Genomic DNA, 15410 nt, shown 5'->3' on the forward strand with positions numbered 1-15410 from the left:
CAACTTTACTGACTTCATCGCCGCCAACGTTCATCTCGGCTGGCGGCCAGCGCAGAGAGGGCTGACGGCGAGTGGACGACGGTGGTAAATAGGAAAATCCGATATAGTTGAGCCGGAGTAGAAAGTTGGGAAAGGAGAATGAAAATAAGGTTCAAATTTTCGGGTTTTGGATATGTTTTTGGGGGTTAAAGTAGAGAGAAGATCAAAACGAAGCAATATAGGCATAATGTATAATTTTTCAACTCTTGATTGGTGGTGGATTGTGTTCTGTTTTTGATGTAAAACATGAGTTCTGATATTCTGATTAATGGGTTGTTGACAGATGCAAGCAATACAGAAGAAGACGCAAGATTAGAGCTCCCTGCTGTAATAAGGTCTTTGTGTTTGGGTGTGTTTGTGCGTGGGAGAGAGATTGATAGAGAGAGGAGATTGTAAGGAAGGACCAAATAGAATAAGGGTATTTCAATCATTGTAACGTAATATATGGTGCACGTGATGTTCAATTGATTTTATGATTTTAGCCTTAAATTTTATAAATAAATTAAGTAATTTATTTAAATTTGTAATTTTTTCTATCCTTTTCATCTTATCAATAAAAGTAAATTATTTAGTATCTTCCATCCAACTCAACAAAATATTTTTCATCTTAAGACATAATATTTTTTATAGGATATCTTATTCATTTTTTTCTCTCTCCCTTCCATTCCATTTTCTTCTTTTTTAACCAAACGAAGCATAAGATATAACAATTATGTAAAACAAATAATAACACAACAATCTTTTAAACAGATAATAATATAAATAGTTTAATATTATATTTGGGGAGCACATAATTAATAAACAATTGCGCACGCACTTGATACTTCCCTCCCATAAATTTATTTATTTTCTTTTCTTGTGTTTCGATCAAATCAGCAAACGCTTTACCCCAAAACAATTTACCTTCCAAAACAATTTCAACACACGCTCTATTGCGACAAGCCAACACACGCCAACGACAATAACACTCGGACCAAAACCAAACACTCATTCGAATCTGTCACCAAACAATACTTATTAGCTCAGATCTTCTTCTCTCTCTCTCTCTCTCTCTCTCATCGATCAAACGCATCTGAAATCTCTCTCGGAAATCAATCTCGTCAAGCTCAGGTTAGTTTGAATTTCTGGTTGTCTCACTAAAGTTCTTCGCATTATATATACGAATAAGCCTCATGTAATTATGTGATTCCATTGGATATATCATATTCTAATACTGTACACTGTTGATTCCGATTTACTTTGATCTTGGGAGGAGTTTTGGTTACTGTTATTTCAGTTTTGATTGAAAACGTGTTGTGATATGTTTTGATTCATTTGAGTATTGCGTACAGAGCAAAATATACAGTTTTTTTATTTTTTTATTTATTTTATTTTTTAAAATCCCGAATTCACAGTCCATTGTACATTGTGGTTTTTGTTGAATTTGGAAAACTGTAGCTGGATTTTGTGGAAATTTTGATTAGAGCAGGTACTGTTGGTGCAATCCTATTAATTGGATTCGTTTTATTGTATTAAATTTGGCTTCGCTAGAGGGAAATTTGTTGGATTTGTTTTTCCTGTATTACATTAGGCTGCAGGATCTGGCATTTTTGAATTAGTCCTGTTTTCAATTCATTATAAGATATATATATATATATATATATATAAAGTTGATTTAATAATTCTATTTTTGCACTCTGATTAATTGGAGTCGTTTTCTTGAATTGAATTGGACTTCGCTAGTGGGAAATTAATTGGATTTGTTTTTGCTGTATTACATTAGGCTGCAAGATTTTGGCATTTTTGAATTAGTCCAGTTTTCAATTCATTAGAAGATATGTATATATATATATATATATATATATATATATATACTTAAAGTTGATTTAATAATTCTATGTATGCACTCCGATTAATTGGAGTCGTTTTCTTGAATTGAATTTGGCTTCGCTAGTGGGGTATTAGTTAGATTTGCTTTTCCTGTATTACATTAGGCTGCAAGATTTGGCATTTTTTAATTAGTCCAGTTTTCAATTCATTAGAAGATATATATATATATAAAGTTGATTTAATAATTCTATGTATGGTGGCTTCTAACTTCTGATGTCCTTGTTTTTTCAAGGACCTGGGCAATATAAGAAGAAATCAGGGTTTAGAGTAACGGGACGTCATTGCCACGGGGTAGATTGGGTTGGTTGGTGTTTAGATGGTTTTGACCTTAAATAGGAGAGGAGATAATAAAGAGTGATTTAGATACAGAAAAGGTTCGGTAAACAGGAGTTGACATTCAGAGCAGAAACCAAAGGTTAGGTGTCCGGAGGAAACCATCATTCTGACGCTGTTCGATGAAGATGGAATAATACATCTTGATTATCAATTACAAAACGATGATGCAAATGCAGAAGACTTTGCTTTCAAATTACCTTTGCTTCAGGATAGTGATCCGGAAAAGGGGGTTGTAGAACAGGACATACACAAATATAGTAAGTTTGAGCCGAGAAGTATACAGATGAACAGTGATAACAATATGGATGGTGTTCCTACCCCTCGTGCGAGAAAAAGTACCGAGAATTATGAGCCTTTTAATATTGAAAATGGACATGGAAGTGACCTAAATTTCTCGAGGATTGGAGATAATGGCTCCAGTTCTATAGATAACCATGACGCATCATCACCAAATTGCAAGAGCTCCATCCCTGTTGCTGATGTTCTGAAGACATTGTTTTTTATACTTGTTTGGTACACTTTCAGCACGTTTTTGACACTGTAAGGTTCTCATCTACTCTTTATCTGTCATTGGCTGCATTGTTTTTAGTCTATTTACTTTTGCTCATCATACAAAATTGTTGTTCTTATTATGTTTTGGTGCGGATAGGTACAATAAAACTCTGTTAGGAAATGATTTGGGAAAGTTCCCAGCTCCTTTATTGATGAATACCTTCCACTTTGGAATGCAAGCCGTTTTATCGAAATCAATTACATGGTTTTGGTCTCAAAGATTTCAACCTAGTGTAACTATGTCGTGGAATGATTACTTCCTGAGAGGTAGCTCTACCATCTTCATGTCTTTTCCTTTCAATTTATTTCATGTATACCAATTGTTATTCAATTTGCCCTAGGGTAGTGTTTATGTAGGCAAAGTATAACTACACAGAAAGTAGGATTTGTAGTGTTCTAGATAAAAAGGAAATTGGATTTTTGCATTGGTCAATCGATCAATCAAGGAATTGAGTCGCTAGTGGCCCTCGATCCAAAGCTCGATCCATCGAAGTCATTTGCAATTTTAATTCCTAGAAAGTTTCAGTTAGGAAGTTTCCAAAACATACTTTTATGTGTATTTCAAAAGATTAGAGAATCAAATCATATCAATACATGAAATTATTGAGACCCTAATTCATATATGCATGAACTCTAATTTTGGTAATCGCATCAAAGTGTTCAATTACCTTTTTACCTTGGTGTAGAAGATTATGCAATTACCCTTGTGTGTAGCTTTTAATTCCTTCTTTAACCATGAGCAAGAGGTTACAACTAAAACTAACTAACTTATGAAAAATTCTAAACTAAGCTAGAAATTAAAACAAAAGTTACAGAGTCTAGTTTTGTTCTAAAAAATTGCCAATGTAAGTCCTATTGACCTAACAATAGCATAATGACCAAACAAATAAAAAAATGGCAATTACCAATTCCACCCCTATTACAACGTGAAAAACTTATTTAGGGGGTAAACTTTTATTAAACGTGGCCAATCCATGATTTCTGAGAAACGTCAAATATCCCATTCCATGCCATGAAAGTGAGCAAATAAAGAAATAGGGAACATCATGACAGCAAAGGAAGGTAAGGACTAGTTGGCAAAGAAGGAGAGGAACTTGTTAAAAGGGTTAAGAAGCATCTCACTGTAATTGCAATGCAGACTTGGTGAGCTTAGGAACATGGAAAAAATTATTTCAAAAGACACTTAAGTGAAGAACTAGAATAACAAGAGTTAGTGGCAAAGAAAATGAGAGAGTTACACTGTGGGGTTACACCTTGAAGAGGCAAGACAGAGTATATAAAGGATATTCCTGATGATCTTAAAACCCTAGCCTTTGTTTGTCTTTCTTAAGTCATTATTTTGTGTAATTTTCTGTATGATGTCAGTTAAACCTAAATCCTATAAGCTATCATGTGCCTAGCATGTGAACTGCCTGGTATGGTTAAGGCCTTGCAAGTTACATTGAATATACATATACTAAAATAAAATATTCAGAATAAAATAAAGGGTAAAATGCAAAACCCCCCCATGAACTATTGGCCAATCATCAACAAACCCCCCTAAACTACAAAAATTGCAAAAAACCCCTTAAACTATACACTTTTGTTTCAGATAGCCCCATCCGGCGATGTGCCGGTTGGATCTCACCTTTAAAACACACAATAAATAATATAATGACCATAATACTCATATAAGTATCAAAGGACTCTATTGCCCCTCATTACACATCCCTAAAAGACTTGCACCCAACACACCATTACGATTCTGTATGTGTGTGTGTATATATATATATATATATACGTACATACATACACACACTGTTCATCTTCCTCACCAGGCTTCTTTCTGAAAAATATATAATCCGTGTGAAAAAAAAAGAAATAAATATATAACCAACTGATCACCCAGCTTCATACAAACCAATGAACAACAAGTACCCAATTCGCCTAATTGTCATATCTCTCTGCTGCTTCATTGTCTGATTATAGTCCGATAAGAAAAAAACTTTCCCTCCCCTCTCTCTAGGGCAGAACAACTTGCTCTTTATCATCAATCCAAACAACCAGTCCCTATCCTCCAAATCCTTATATGTGTATATATGTATTTATTCTCCAAAGAGAGCGATATATATGTTTGTTTATATATGTATGTATTCTCCAAATCTGTTGCTTTAATCCCTAAATCGACTAAACCTGTATTCCTATAGAGTAACCCACTGGGCACTGATCACCAACATAATCTTTTTCTATTAAAGTGAAAAAACAAGGATTCACAAATCGGTGAAGTAGGAGAGATCGGCTTTCTCACCAAAATCACTCAGCTCGATCTTCTTCGGAATACCAGAAACAGGGAATCTGCATTGTTGCTCGCGGTGATAGGACCCATTGAAGAGCTTCAGTCGCCAAAGAGTCCCAACGCCCTTTAATTCTTCGCCGTCCTTGATAGGCGCGTTCGTACCCACGATGAACGTGGTGTCTGGGGTGTGGTCTGTGGTGAGAATTGGCGAAGGATCTCTGGGTTGTGTTGTTGGTACATGGTTTCTTTTTAGGATTTTCTTCTTTTTGTATCTTTGTGGCAATTGATGACATCCACAAAATCACTCTGCCAGATTGTGGTTTCGATTGGGTTCGACGGTGAATTGTGGGTCCGATTGGGTTCAACGGTGTTTGATTCAGTATAAATTATTTGATTTTCCTGGTTCATGTTGAGGGCGGTGATGGTGCTGTTGTGGAAGTGAGAGCGGTGATGGTGCTGTGGTGGAAGTGGGGGAGGTGGCGATTGACGCAATGGAAGTGGTGGTGTTGTCTATGTGTTGACACCGGTAAGGGGTGGTAAGAGGTGGTGGCGATTGATGCAATCGTACCAGTGTTGTCTGTGTGGTGACGTCGTTTATTTGTAAGGGTAAAGGTTTTTTTGGTGTGCTGTCACTCACCCATTGGTTGGTGAGATTTCCTTTGCCACGTCACCAATTTTAGATAGACAATATTTCATACTGTGTTGTTTTATAGTAAGGCTGAAACTGTCTTTTGAATTTTCCGATGATCTGATGGGGTAACATGCAACAAAATAATAGTTGGGGGGGGGGGGGGGTAGGGAGTTTCTTGAAAAACATTAATAGTTCAGGATTTTTTTTTTACCCTAAAATAAAATAATAGAATAGTATTAATAATCTTAAGTCGCATTGCAATCATTGTGCGACTTAATTTCCTTTATGCTTACATTTGCTACTCATTTGCTTTAGAAAGAATAAAGATAGAAGTTTAATGCACTATAATGGCTTCGTGTAAGTAAAAGGATGGATTGTTTCAAATCAATTGTTGGAATCCTACATAGAGAACTGCATTCATGTATAGATTACAACAATGGGAGTGTTATGATTATATTTACTAATTATGCAAAAAATGGATATGCCTTCACAACAAAGTATGTGAGTGATACTATAACGTGCTATCCATTTTGCCGTTATTCCACTGGGAACCCCATCAAGCTAGTGGTTAAAACTTGATTAACAACCGAGGAAAAGAAGGTGAAAAAGTGCAATCCCTTTATCATGACCTGTGCAAGTTGGTTGAATGGGTGCATGAACAACCTGAAGAAATCCCTTGGTGATTTCCTTATTGACTGATAATCTACTTTACTGTGTTTTGTGGTGGCCATGGAAGTTTTCAATTAAATTGACGGAAACAATGTTGTCACATAGACAACAAAGGGAAGGTGTAAGGGCTTTCATAAGTTATGTAGTAGAGAGGATGAATCCACACAAGCAATGGCTGTTAGCAACAATTGTTAGTGCAGGATATGATGAATAGTCTTTTGCACCCTATAACTAAGCACTCATAATAAAACATACATTAGAAGTATAAGATTGGTGTTTGTGTTGGCAAATTTTGAGATCAAAATATTTGTTTTAATTAATCAAGTTAAAACTCTGTTGGCTTGGATCAGTCTTGTGCAGTCAATCAATGTTGATTTGCTTGAAAAGAAGTGAGTGAAGACTTAACATCGAACACTAAATAAAGATGGCAAAATGTTAATTTTCCAGAAAAGAATTGATTGAAGACATAAAATCCAAGACTAAATGAAGATTGCACGGTTTCAACTTTCAACAGTCTTTATCAACTTGATTCACACACTATTAGGCAAATATAAGCTTGGTTAAGTGACCATAGAACTAAATATACTAAAATTAATAAATAGGGCTTTGACCAGCCCAATTAAGTGTTCAGATATCTGTTGCCGGCGTGGGAGTGTGGAAAGCTATTCGTAAGGGTTGGGATGAGCTATCTAAGCATATTCGATTCAAAGTTCGGGAGGGCAGGGACTTTAGGATCTGGGAGGATTATTGGTGTGGGGATGTGCCCTTGTCCCGGTTGTTTCCAAGACTATTTAGCATTGCTGCGGATAGACATGCTATGGTAGCTGACTGTTATCAGCTTGATAGCGGTAGGCTTACGTGGGATGTGCGTTTTCGGCGATCTTTCCAAGATTGGGAACTTGAGGATGTCCTTAGCCTGTTGGATCTTTCGTATAGACAGGATGTGGATGGCAGAGAGCTTGTTATCTTGGTTTGGAAGCCTTCTCCTCAGGGTAGGTTTGATGTTCGCTCTTTTTTTCTTTGCCTCGCTGGTTTTCAGGGAACTAGTTTCGCGTGGAAGACGGTTTGGCGTTCAAAGGCTCCTCTCAGGGTGGCATTTTTTGTTTAGACTGCGGCTTTGGGTAAAATTTTAACTTTGGACAATTTGAGAAAGAAAAGACAGATCATACTATCATAGTCAACTGGTGTTGTCTGTGTAAGAATGATGGAGAATCTGTGGATCACCTTCTTTTGCATTGTCCTATGGCTTATGATTGTTGGAGCCTTATTTTGTGTTTGTTTGGTATTCATTGGGTTGTGCCTCGGTCTTCAAGGGTGTTGATTGATATTTGGAGGGGCCAAAGGGTGGGGGCTCATGCTCGTGATTGTTGGAGGGTGATTCCCCTTTGTGCTTGGTGGAGCATTTGGAAAGAGTGTAACAAAAGATCTTTTGAGGGGCAGGAAACCCCATTGGGATGCTGAAATTTTCTATTATTAGTTCTTTTTTTTGCTGGGTAATGGGAAGAAATTGTATATCTCTAAATTAGATTGTGGACTTTTTGGGTTCTTTGGGTCCATAGGGCTCTATGTTTATTTTATTATTATTATTTTTTTAGTTTATTATATTTATCTTGGGATGCGTTCCCCCTCTTGAACGCTTTCTAATACATTTTATTTATCAAAAAAAAGTAAAAGAGAGTGTTCAGATATGTTTTTAATTGTAAAAATGTGTTTTTATTGGATTTGAACGCATCAGATCCTTGTAGATTTTAAGACGAAATAAAGGAGATTGAGTACTCTTGCTGATTTAACAAAGTCATGACTGACATGGGAGTAGATTGAGATCGCTTGGGGATCGATCAGGGTTTAACTGGTTGTTAATGATGAATCCTTGTAGGGTCGGAAAAGTAAGAGTTTCAAAATCTAAAAAGCTTGTATTTATCAATTTTGACTGAAAGTAGGCTGCTTTAAGCCTTTAACACCAGTGGCGGAGCCAGGTTGGGTCCAGTGGGGGCAATTGCCCCTACCGGAAATCTCACTTATTTTTATTTTCCATACAAAAAATTTAATAATGATTAAAATTTCCCCACTAAAGTCCTACATAATACACAAAAAGACCTTAAGAAAAACTTCCAAATTTAAAAAACCCTTCATTTTCCAACTCATTGGGCCAATGTAATTTTCAAAATTCAGAAAAGGCCCATGTCTTTTCTCCTCTAGCAGGTCCCACAATGTTTTTAAGAATTAAAATCTAAAAAAGATCCATCTTTTACTATTCATTATATTGGTTTTTTTTTTTTTTTTTTTTTTTTTTTTTTTTTTTTTTTTTTTTTTTAACATTTTATTGCTGATGGTAGCCCCCTCTGAAGTAAATTCCTGGCTCCGCCACACACATGCACTTAAAAAGATTGTGCAACAAGAGATTTGTAAGAACTTCTGCAAACAGTTGAGTTTTGGTGAAAAGTGAGAAATTAGAGATTTGTGTATGATTAGAGTAGTTCTTGGATCTTGATTTAGTGATTCCTTGTAGAGTGACTAGGATTGGTGATTTCCCTTGTATCTTTAGATTACTAGATACTCGTGTTGTTGCTCGTTTCTTGTGAAGGAGTTCATAGTAGAGCGAATGTACTCGTTGCTACCTAGAAGGGGTTGTAGAAGAGTAAGGGTGCCCTAACAATGAATGTGTGGAAGACAGATCGTATGGACTATGGAGACAGTTCTTTTACCGAATAGCTCATGGATTTGAGATGACAAGGGTCAAGCATTAGACTGGGTAACAGGTAAATTAGTGCTGGTGCTTTTTGGGTGACAATATATGAAAGAAATGAAGTTCCAAATAATATGCTCTGATACCAAGTGAGTTTTACACTAGCCGAAGATGTCAAGGATTCACAGACATAATACTTATCGGGGGTGAATAGGTCTATAACTAATTATTATTGATTTTACCAATGCTAATTCAAATCTCAATTAAACTATCAACCGAAGATAATATATTAATCTACATAATAAATCGGAGAAATATAAAGAGTAAAAGGAACAGTGAACACCTGATGTATGCAGAAAACCCTTGGCAGGGAAAATGCCATGGCACCTAGACCAAATTAATCCACTATGTGAAAGAAAATGTTACACCTGAATCCTAACACAGAGTGTCATGCCCTGAACCTCGGAACACAAATATTTGCCAAGGTATGGGTGATTAATTACCATGAACACTTCATTAAATCCCATTTGTAAGGTCTGGTCTCAAGTTAAAACAATTGACCAATAAATTGTAATAAACTGTCTAAATCAATCTTTTTGACTTTGAAAATTCACATCTCACAAACATTTATTCAGGTTCCATAAAATTTCATTTATAGACACTAAACTCGTTCAAGATATTAGGAAGAATAATTAAACATTCCAAAAATCTCATTTTGTAATTTTTTAAGAATGATCAAATTTTCACCTGCTTGCTGCCAGAAACTGACCTACTGGTCTTCTCTGAATTAGTGGGAATTATTTTTTTCAAATTTTTTACCAAGTTTACAATTTTGTAAAGTAGACTGACCAAGATTTGTAACCATATATGACCCATAATTTTAAAATATCGTTTGGCTCCTCAGTTAATCTCTAAATTGGTTATCTGCAGAAGAATTTATAACATATCAGCAGTAGGGGCTATTTGTGTAATTAACCATTAATAGCATACAAGTCCAAACTTAATTCGATTTTTTTTTTTTTTTTTTCCTTGAATGGTGTATTTTTTTTTTTGTTTTATAAATTGAAATCAAAGAGTACAATTACAAAAGGAGTGAAACTCCAATACAACAAATGGAATGGACAAATTCCACTTCCAGCCAAAATTAAAACAGAAAAAGAAAACATGCAAAACAAACTGAGCTTCAACTTCAAATAGCTATCTGCAACTGCTTCCTTCATTGACAAATGATCAATAAATCTTCCAGCCTAATGTCACGGGCCTAGAGATTTGGCGCTGCGGCACGGCCCGTGCGGCACCAAGGCGTTGCTTCAGCTCGCGCAGCGCCCTGGTCAGCCACCACGACCTGCCCTCCCAAGGATACATGCTGACTGGTTTCGGCCTGCCATGGCCTCGTCAGGGGAACGGCTCCAGCTCCCGACCAGTTTATGCAGGGATGGCCAACTCCCTTCTTCATAGTCAAGTCCACGACCAGCGACAAGCACCTCGAACTGAACCGAGTCGACCTGCCTGAACTCTGAAGAGGTACCATCCTGTGGTCCTGCACGCCCCTTCCCTGGAACCATTCCCAGTCAATGAATGTTCTTAGCCAACCAGCATGCATGTCTTCTATGCTCATGGCGTCGTTAGGAATCGGATCGTGACATTCTCCCCCACCCAAATCCTGCGACGCCCTCGTCGCAGTGCGGCGCTGACTCCGCTGCGTCCAACATTCCAAAGTCTCCTTCCTCCAAGTGGTATGCTCGCCTGCCCACCATCGCTTCCTTGTACAACCCCTGGCTGCACTTGCCCAATGATGGGGTTTCGGGCTAAAGGGACGCCCACTTCTTCGGGACGCAACCCCACGTTATGCCGCCTCCGCGACACCCCGAGCAAACAAGCGCCCTCCGGCTGACTTGATAGCCACCCTTCACAACGGTTTGCACGCCTCTTGAACTTGCAAGAACTTTGGTGCGCGCGGCCCTCCGGCCATCCGATGCGCGCGGCCCTCCGGCTTCAAAGGACGCGTCTTCATGGGGAGATGGAGGCTCTCCTCCAGCAGCATTGATTGCCCACCGACTCTTTAGTGCACCCACTTCATTCTCAAGACCCCCGAATCGACAAGGGGGTACACCCCTGTGCTTTTCCCCAAGTCCTGCTCTGATACCATTTTGTCACGGGCCTAGAGATTTGGCGCAGCGGCACGGCCCGTGCGGCACCAAGGCATTGCTTCAGCTCGCGCAAGCGCCCTGGTCAGCCACCACGACCTGCCCTCTCAAGGATACATGCTGACTGGTTTCGGCCTGCCATGGCCTCGTCAGGGGAACGGCTCCAGCTCCCGACCAGTTTGTGCAGGGATGGCCAACTCCCTTCTTCAGAGTCAAGTCCACGACCAGCGACAAGCACCTCGAACTGAACCGAGTCGACTTACCTGAACTCTGAAGAGGTACCATCCTGTGGTCCTGCACGCCCCTTCCCTGGAACCATTCCCAGTCAATGAATGTTCTTAGCCAACCAGCATGCGTGTCTTCTATGCTCATGGCGTCGTTAGGAATCGGATCGTGACACTAAGCTTGAGATATTGAATCACATCCCAAATAATACTCCTAGCAGCATAGTCATAAGAATCTTTAATTCCCTCATGTAAGTAAGAATTCCTACCGGACCAAATCTTCCAAATAGTAACAGTAAACACAGCACCCAACACCTTAGACTTTGTGCATTTGACAGTAGAATTCCTAAGAAACCAATCTGTCATGTGAAGCATAGAAGAAAATCTAGGCAGCTCCATATGTAGTAAACAACCAAGTTCTTGCTAAATAGCAGCAGCATAAGTACACTCACAGAATAGATGATCATTGGAATCAGCATAATAAGTAAACAACCAACTTAATTAGATTTTACTATAATGTGGTCTTATTTTTTTATATAACAGTTCCAAGTTCCAAGTTCCAACTTGTCTTTCTCTAAATATTGTTTCAACAAAATGTTTTTTATTTTTAAATTATAATGGTTCAGTCTGAGACAAAATCTTATAGTTCTAAACCCACAATTTCACATAAATTAGTGTAGACAAATTTCATAAAATTGTTAATGTCCAGAAATAAATATTCCGAACAAAAAAAGAAATATCTTTTCATCCCATGGGTTCCCCCCCCCCCCCCCCCACAATCATTTCTCTAGAAGATGTAAACTACCATTACAATAAAGGTAATGTGCTAGGCAAATTACACAAATGAGAAACCAAGTCCAAATCCAATGTGAAGGAACAATATTCAATACTCACAACAGCCTGTTTTTTCTCAACAGCAACAAACCCAATTCGAAAATTCACAAAGATCATGTATTTCATATTTCTTGGTAGAATAAAATTCTGGATAAACCCCATTAAGTCTAATTTCATTTCTCAAAATTTTTCCTCAAAAACAAACTGCAGATATACAATAAAATTTGTTAAATGTACTGCTGTCAAAACTTATACTTTTGTTTCAGCAAAAACATGTTTTCTGTAAAAATATACCAAAATAGAATTCTAGCTCAATTTGAATAAAAGCCAGAACCATTTGAAAATTTAAAGAATATATTTTTGATACTATCCACATACTTTCGTAAATTCCTTTACTGATTAAATCAAATTTTTAAGAAAAACAGGAAGGAAAATTCTGGTTACCAGCCAGATTTTACAGCACAGTACTTTGGACTTAAAAAATCCACCATAAATTCAAAACTTAACCATATTGAGCCAAATAAAATCCTATAAACTCCTTAAGAAGTGTAATTTAGTATCTCAAAATTTCATTTATAAATTACAAGTCAAGATATAAGAATTTCTGCCCTAAATCCATACTGTTTAGTTCAGTTTTTCAGTATATGAACTCATTTCAAAAGTCCTAGAATTCTTCAACGATTCCATGTTAAACAAAGTAGTTTGGTATCCTAAACTCACTGTGATGAAGCATTTAGGTAAAATTCTAATTTTAACAAATTAAAACAACATTTGCAAAGGTTGAAAAGAATTTAGTAGACCTGCCTCTTTGAAGCTTTTCCGATTTTTTTTCCAATTCTCTTTCTCTTCTCCTTCAACGCTTCAAGCCTCTCTCTCTCTCTCTCTCTCTCTCTTCCTTTTCTTTTCTCTTTTATTTATTTATTTTTTTCTTTCTTATTTGGCCGTACCTATAGACCTTACTGTTTTTCTTTTTCTTGTTGTACATTTTAACAACTAATGTGTATGTAACAATACTATATGTGAGTCCGTTGGTCAAAAGCAAGCTTCCAAAGGAGGATTTGTCTTTTTTTGTATGCATGTGTCTTCTCTCTATTTTTTTGTTTTGTTTTGTTTTGTTAGTGACACTTGTCACCTTAATGTCTAATCATTACACATGTAAAGGCTTATGTACATATAAGTATATTTTTTATATATACACACTATATATACCTATATAGTATAGGTGGAGGTTCTCCACCAAGGTGTGACATGTGTCACACAACTTATTTCACCTAATTACAATATTAACCACCGCTAAGGTAAAAAAGGACAAAGGGAAAAACCGTGCACGATGCTCCCGCCATTGTGGGATCTGGGGAGGGTTAGATGTACGCAACCTTACCTCCACATGTGGAGAGGTGGTTTCCTTGTTTCGAACACGTGACCTCTAGGTCACAATGCAGCAACCTGACCGTTATGCCAAGGCTCACCCACTAACGACCACTAAGGTACTATTCATATTTATTCCAAGTCATTTGACTTTCACAAGTTTACTTTCTACCCAAGAACACATATTTTTTTTCTTTTCCCCAAACCTACAAACCCAATTTCTGTAATTGAAAACTAAACGACCCTACTAAAATTCTCAACACACTAAAACATTAGTATCATTTCGTTAGTTACCCAATCTCATTTATTTCAATCAAAATTTCTAAATTCAGTTTTGCAGTCTCAACTTAATATGCAGAGTTAGCTCAAATAGACATAAAAACTCATAATAACCAATAAAGAACTTCATGAAATTCAGGATATTACACATGTCTTCAAGGGAACAGAGTCCCATTGAAAAACACCGCGAAGCAATGACAATCAAGCAGAAAATATTTTGGTCTCTTGCTCTGGCTGAAAATGAAGGTGTCTCATTTGATGCTGCCAATGGGCAGAATTTTCAAGCATAGATAGAGTGCTGAGCATATGTATGCCTAATTTCAAGAAAAGGCTCTAAAACGAGAGAATATAAAATGGATTGTTTTATATGTAATTAAATTGGGTGCTAAAAGGGAATTGTTGCGATTTAAATGCATCAACACTTGAGTTGGAGATTGTGACTGCTAACTACTTTATTGTAAATTCATCATGCAAAATATCTTATTATTATCTATCTCAGATGTAAATGAATACAGTTTTTTTCTTGCCTTTTTCTTCTTTTTTTATTTTATTTTTGTTGGTCATCTATTCTATTGCCATATCATCTTTTCTCCAAATTTCAGTGTTATTTGAAGATTGTCCTTCCTTCTTTTTCTTTAACTGCAAATTTCTGCTATTTGTTTTATTAACATTTCTAATAACTAATGCTACAGATAGAATTTGCCTTTCACAGTTGTACCGACGGCACTCGGAACAGCACTGGATATAAACTTGAGCAATGCATCCCTTGTTTTCATCTCTGTTACATTTGCCACTATGGTTGGTCAACCCTTTCTATTTAAATTGTCTTGTCATCTTTGTGTCATTTGAATGAAAATTCTTTTTCTTCTCTGGATTGCTTTAGTGCTACAAAGCTACTCTTTAATTTCGATACCTTTTCTCCCTTTGTTTTGCAGTGTAAATCTGCTTCTCCTATATTTCTCCTCCTATTTGCTTTTGCATTCAGGTGAATTTCTTATGAATTGACCTTTCCGTTTAATCTCACCGATTCTGTTGAATTGCCATTTATATTTTCTATTTGAAAGTAATCTTGGTTTCTTGAATTTTTATGAAACTCCATCTCAGTTTTTTTCTTGAAAAAATAATTTCTGTAATAGTAAAGTTAGTTGATTAGTTCTTTGTTAGAGTTGTTTAACATAGAATAATACTATTTGGTCATTCCAATATTCAAACACAAAACATGACCAAATATTTATAATTAATGACAGTGGCTAGGATTCATGTCCCCATTGTAATATTATTGCATATATGTTTTAGCTACTGCAAATGTAATTTATTTTCCTTATGTGGACACTAGTTTTTTACCCATTATCTAAATAATTATAAAAATAGTTTGCCCCTATCGAATCATATATGTTTTAGCTACTGCAACTGTAATTTATTTGCCTTATGTGAACACTAGTTTTTTTACCCGTTATCTACATAATTATAAAAATAGTTTGCCCCTATCGAATAAAAGGCT

General features: G+C 36.7%; 1 protein-coding gene across 2 annotated transcripts in view; it reads left to right on the forward strand.

Moving 5' to 3' along the window:
• Positions 1 to 906: 906 nt before the first annotated feature.
• LOC132311204 (probable sugar phosphate/phosphate translocator At1g06470) overlaps positions 907 to 15410 on the forward strand; it is a 49317-nt gene continuing 34813 nt past the window's right edge. The window contains exons 1-5 of one of the 2 annotated variants that reach the window (XM_059809000.1): positions 907 to 1149; positions 2141 to 2784; positions 2894 to 3063; positions 14622 to 14707; positions 14845 to 14894. In XM_059809000.1, coding sequence (XP_059664983.1) covers positions 2528 to 2784; positions 2894 to 3063; positions 14622 to 14707; positions 14845 to 14894 — 563 coding nt within the window. In that variant the 5' untranslated portion in view covers positions 907 to 1149; positions 2141 to 2527. Of the gene's footprint in view, positions 1150 to 2140; positions 2790 to 2893; positions 3064 to 14621; positions 14708 to 14844; positions 14895 to 15410 lie in introns of those variants that run through there. The other variant, XM_059809001.1, reaches the window with a different exon arrangement.

This window comes from Cornus florida, unplaced genomic scaffold (genome assembly GCF_030987335.1).
Source record: "Cornus florida cultivar Cherokee Brave unplaced genomic scaffold, ASM3098733v1 CherokeeBrave_3.0.0_Hap2_Chr06, whole genome shotgun sequence".
Classification (NCBI taxonomy): Eukaryota; Viridiplantae; Streptophyta; class Magnoliopsida; order Cornales; family Cornaceae; genus Cornus; species Cornus florida.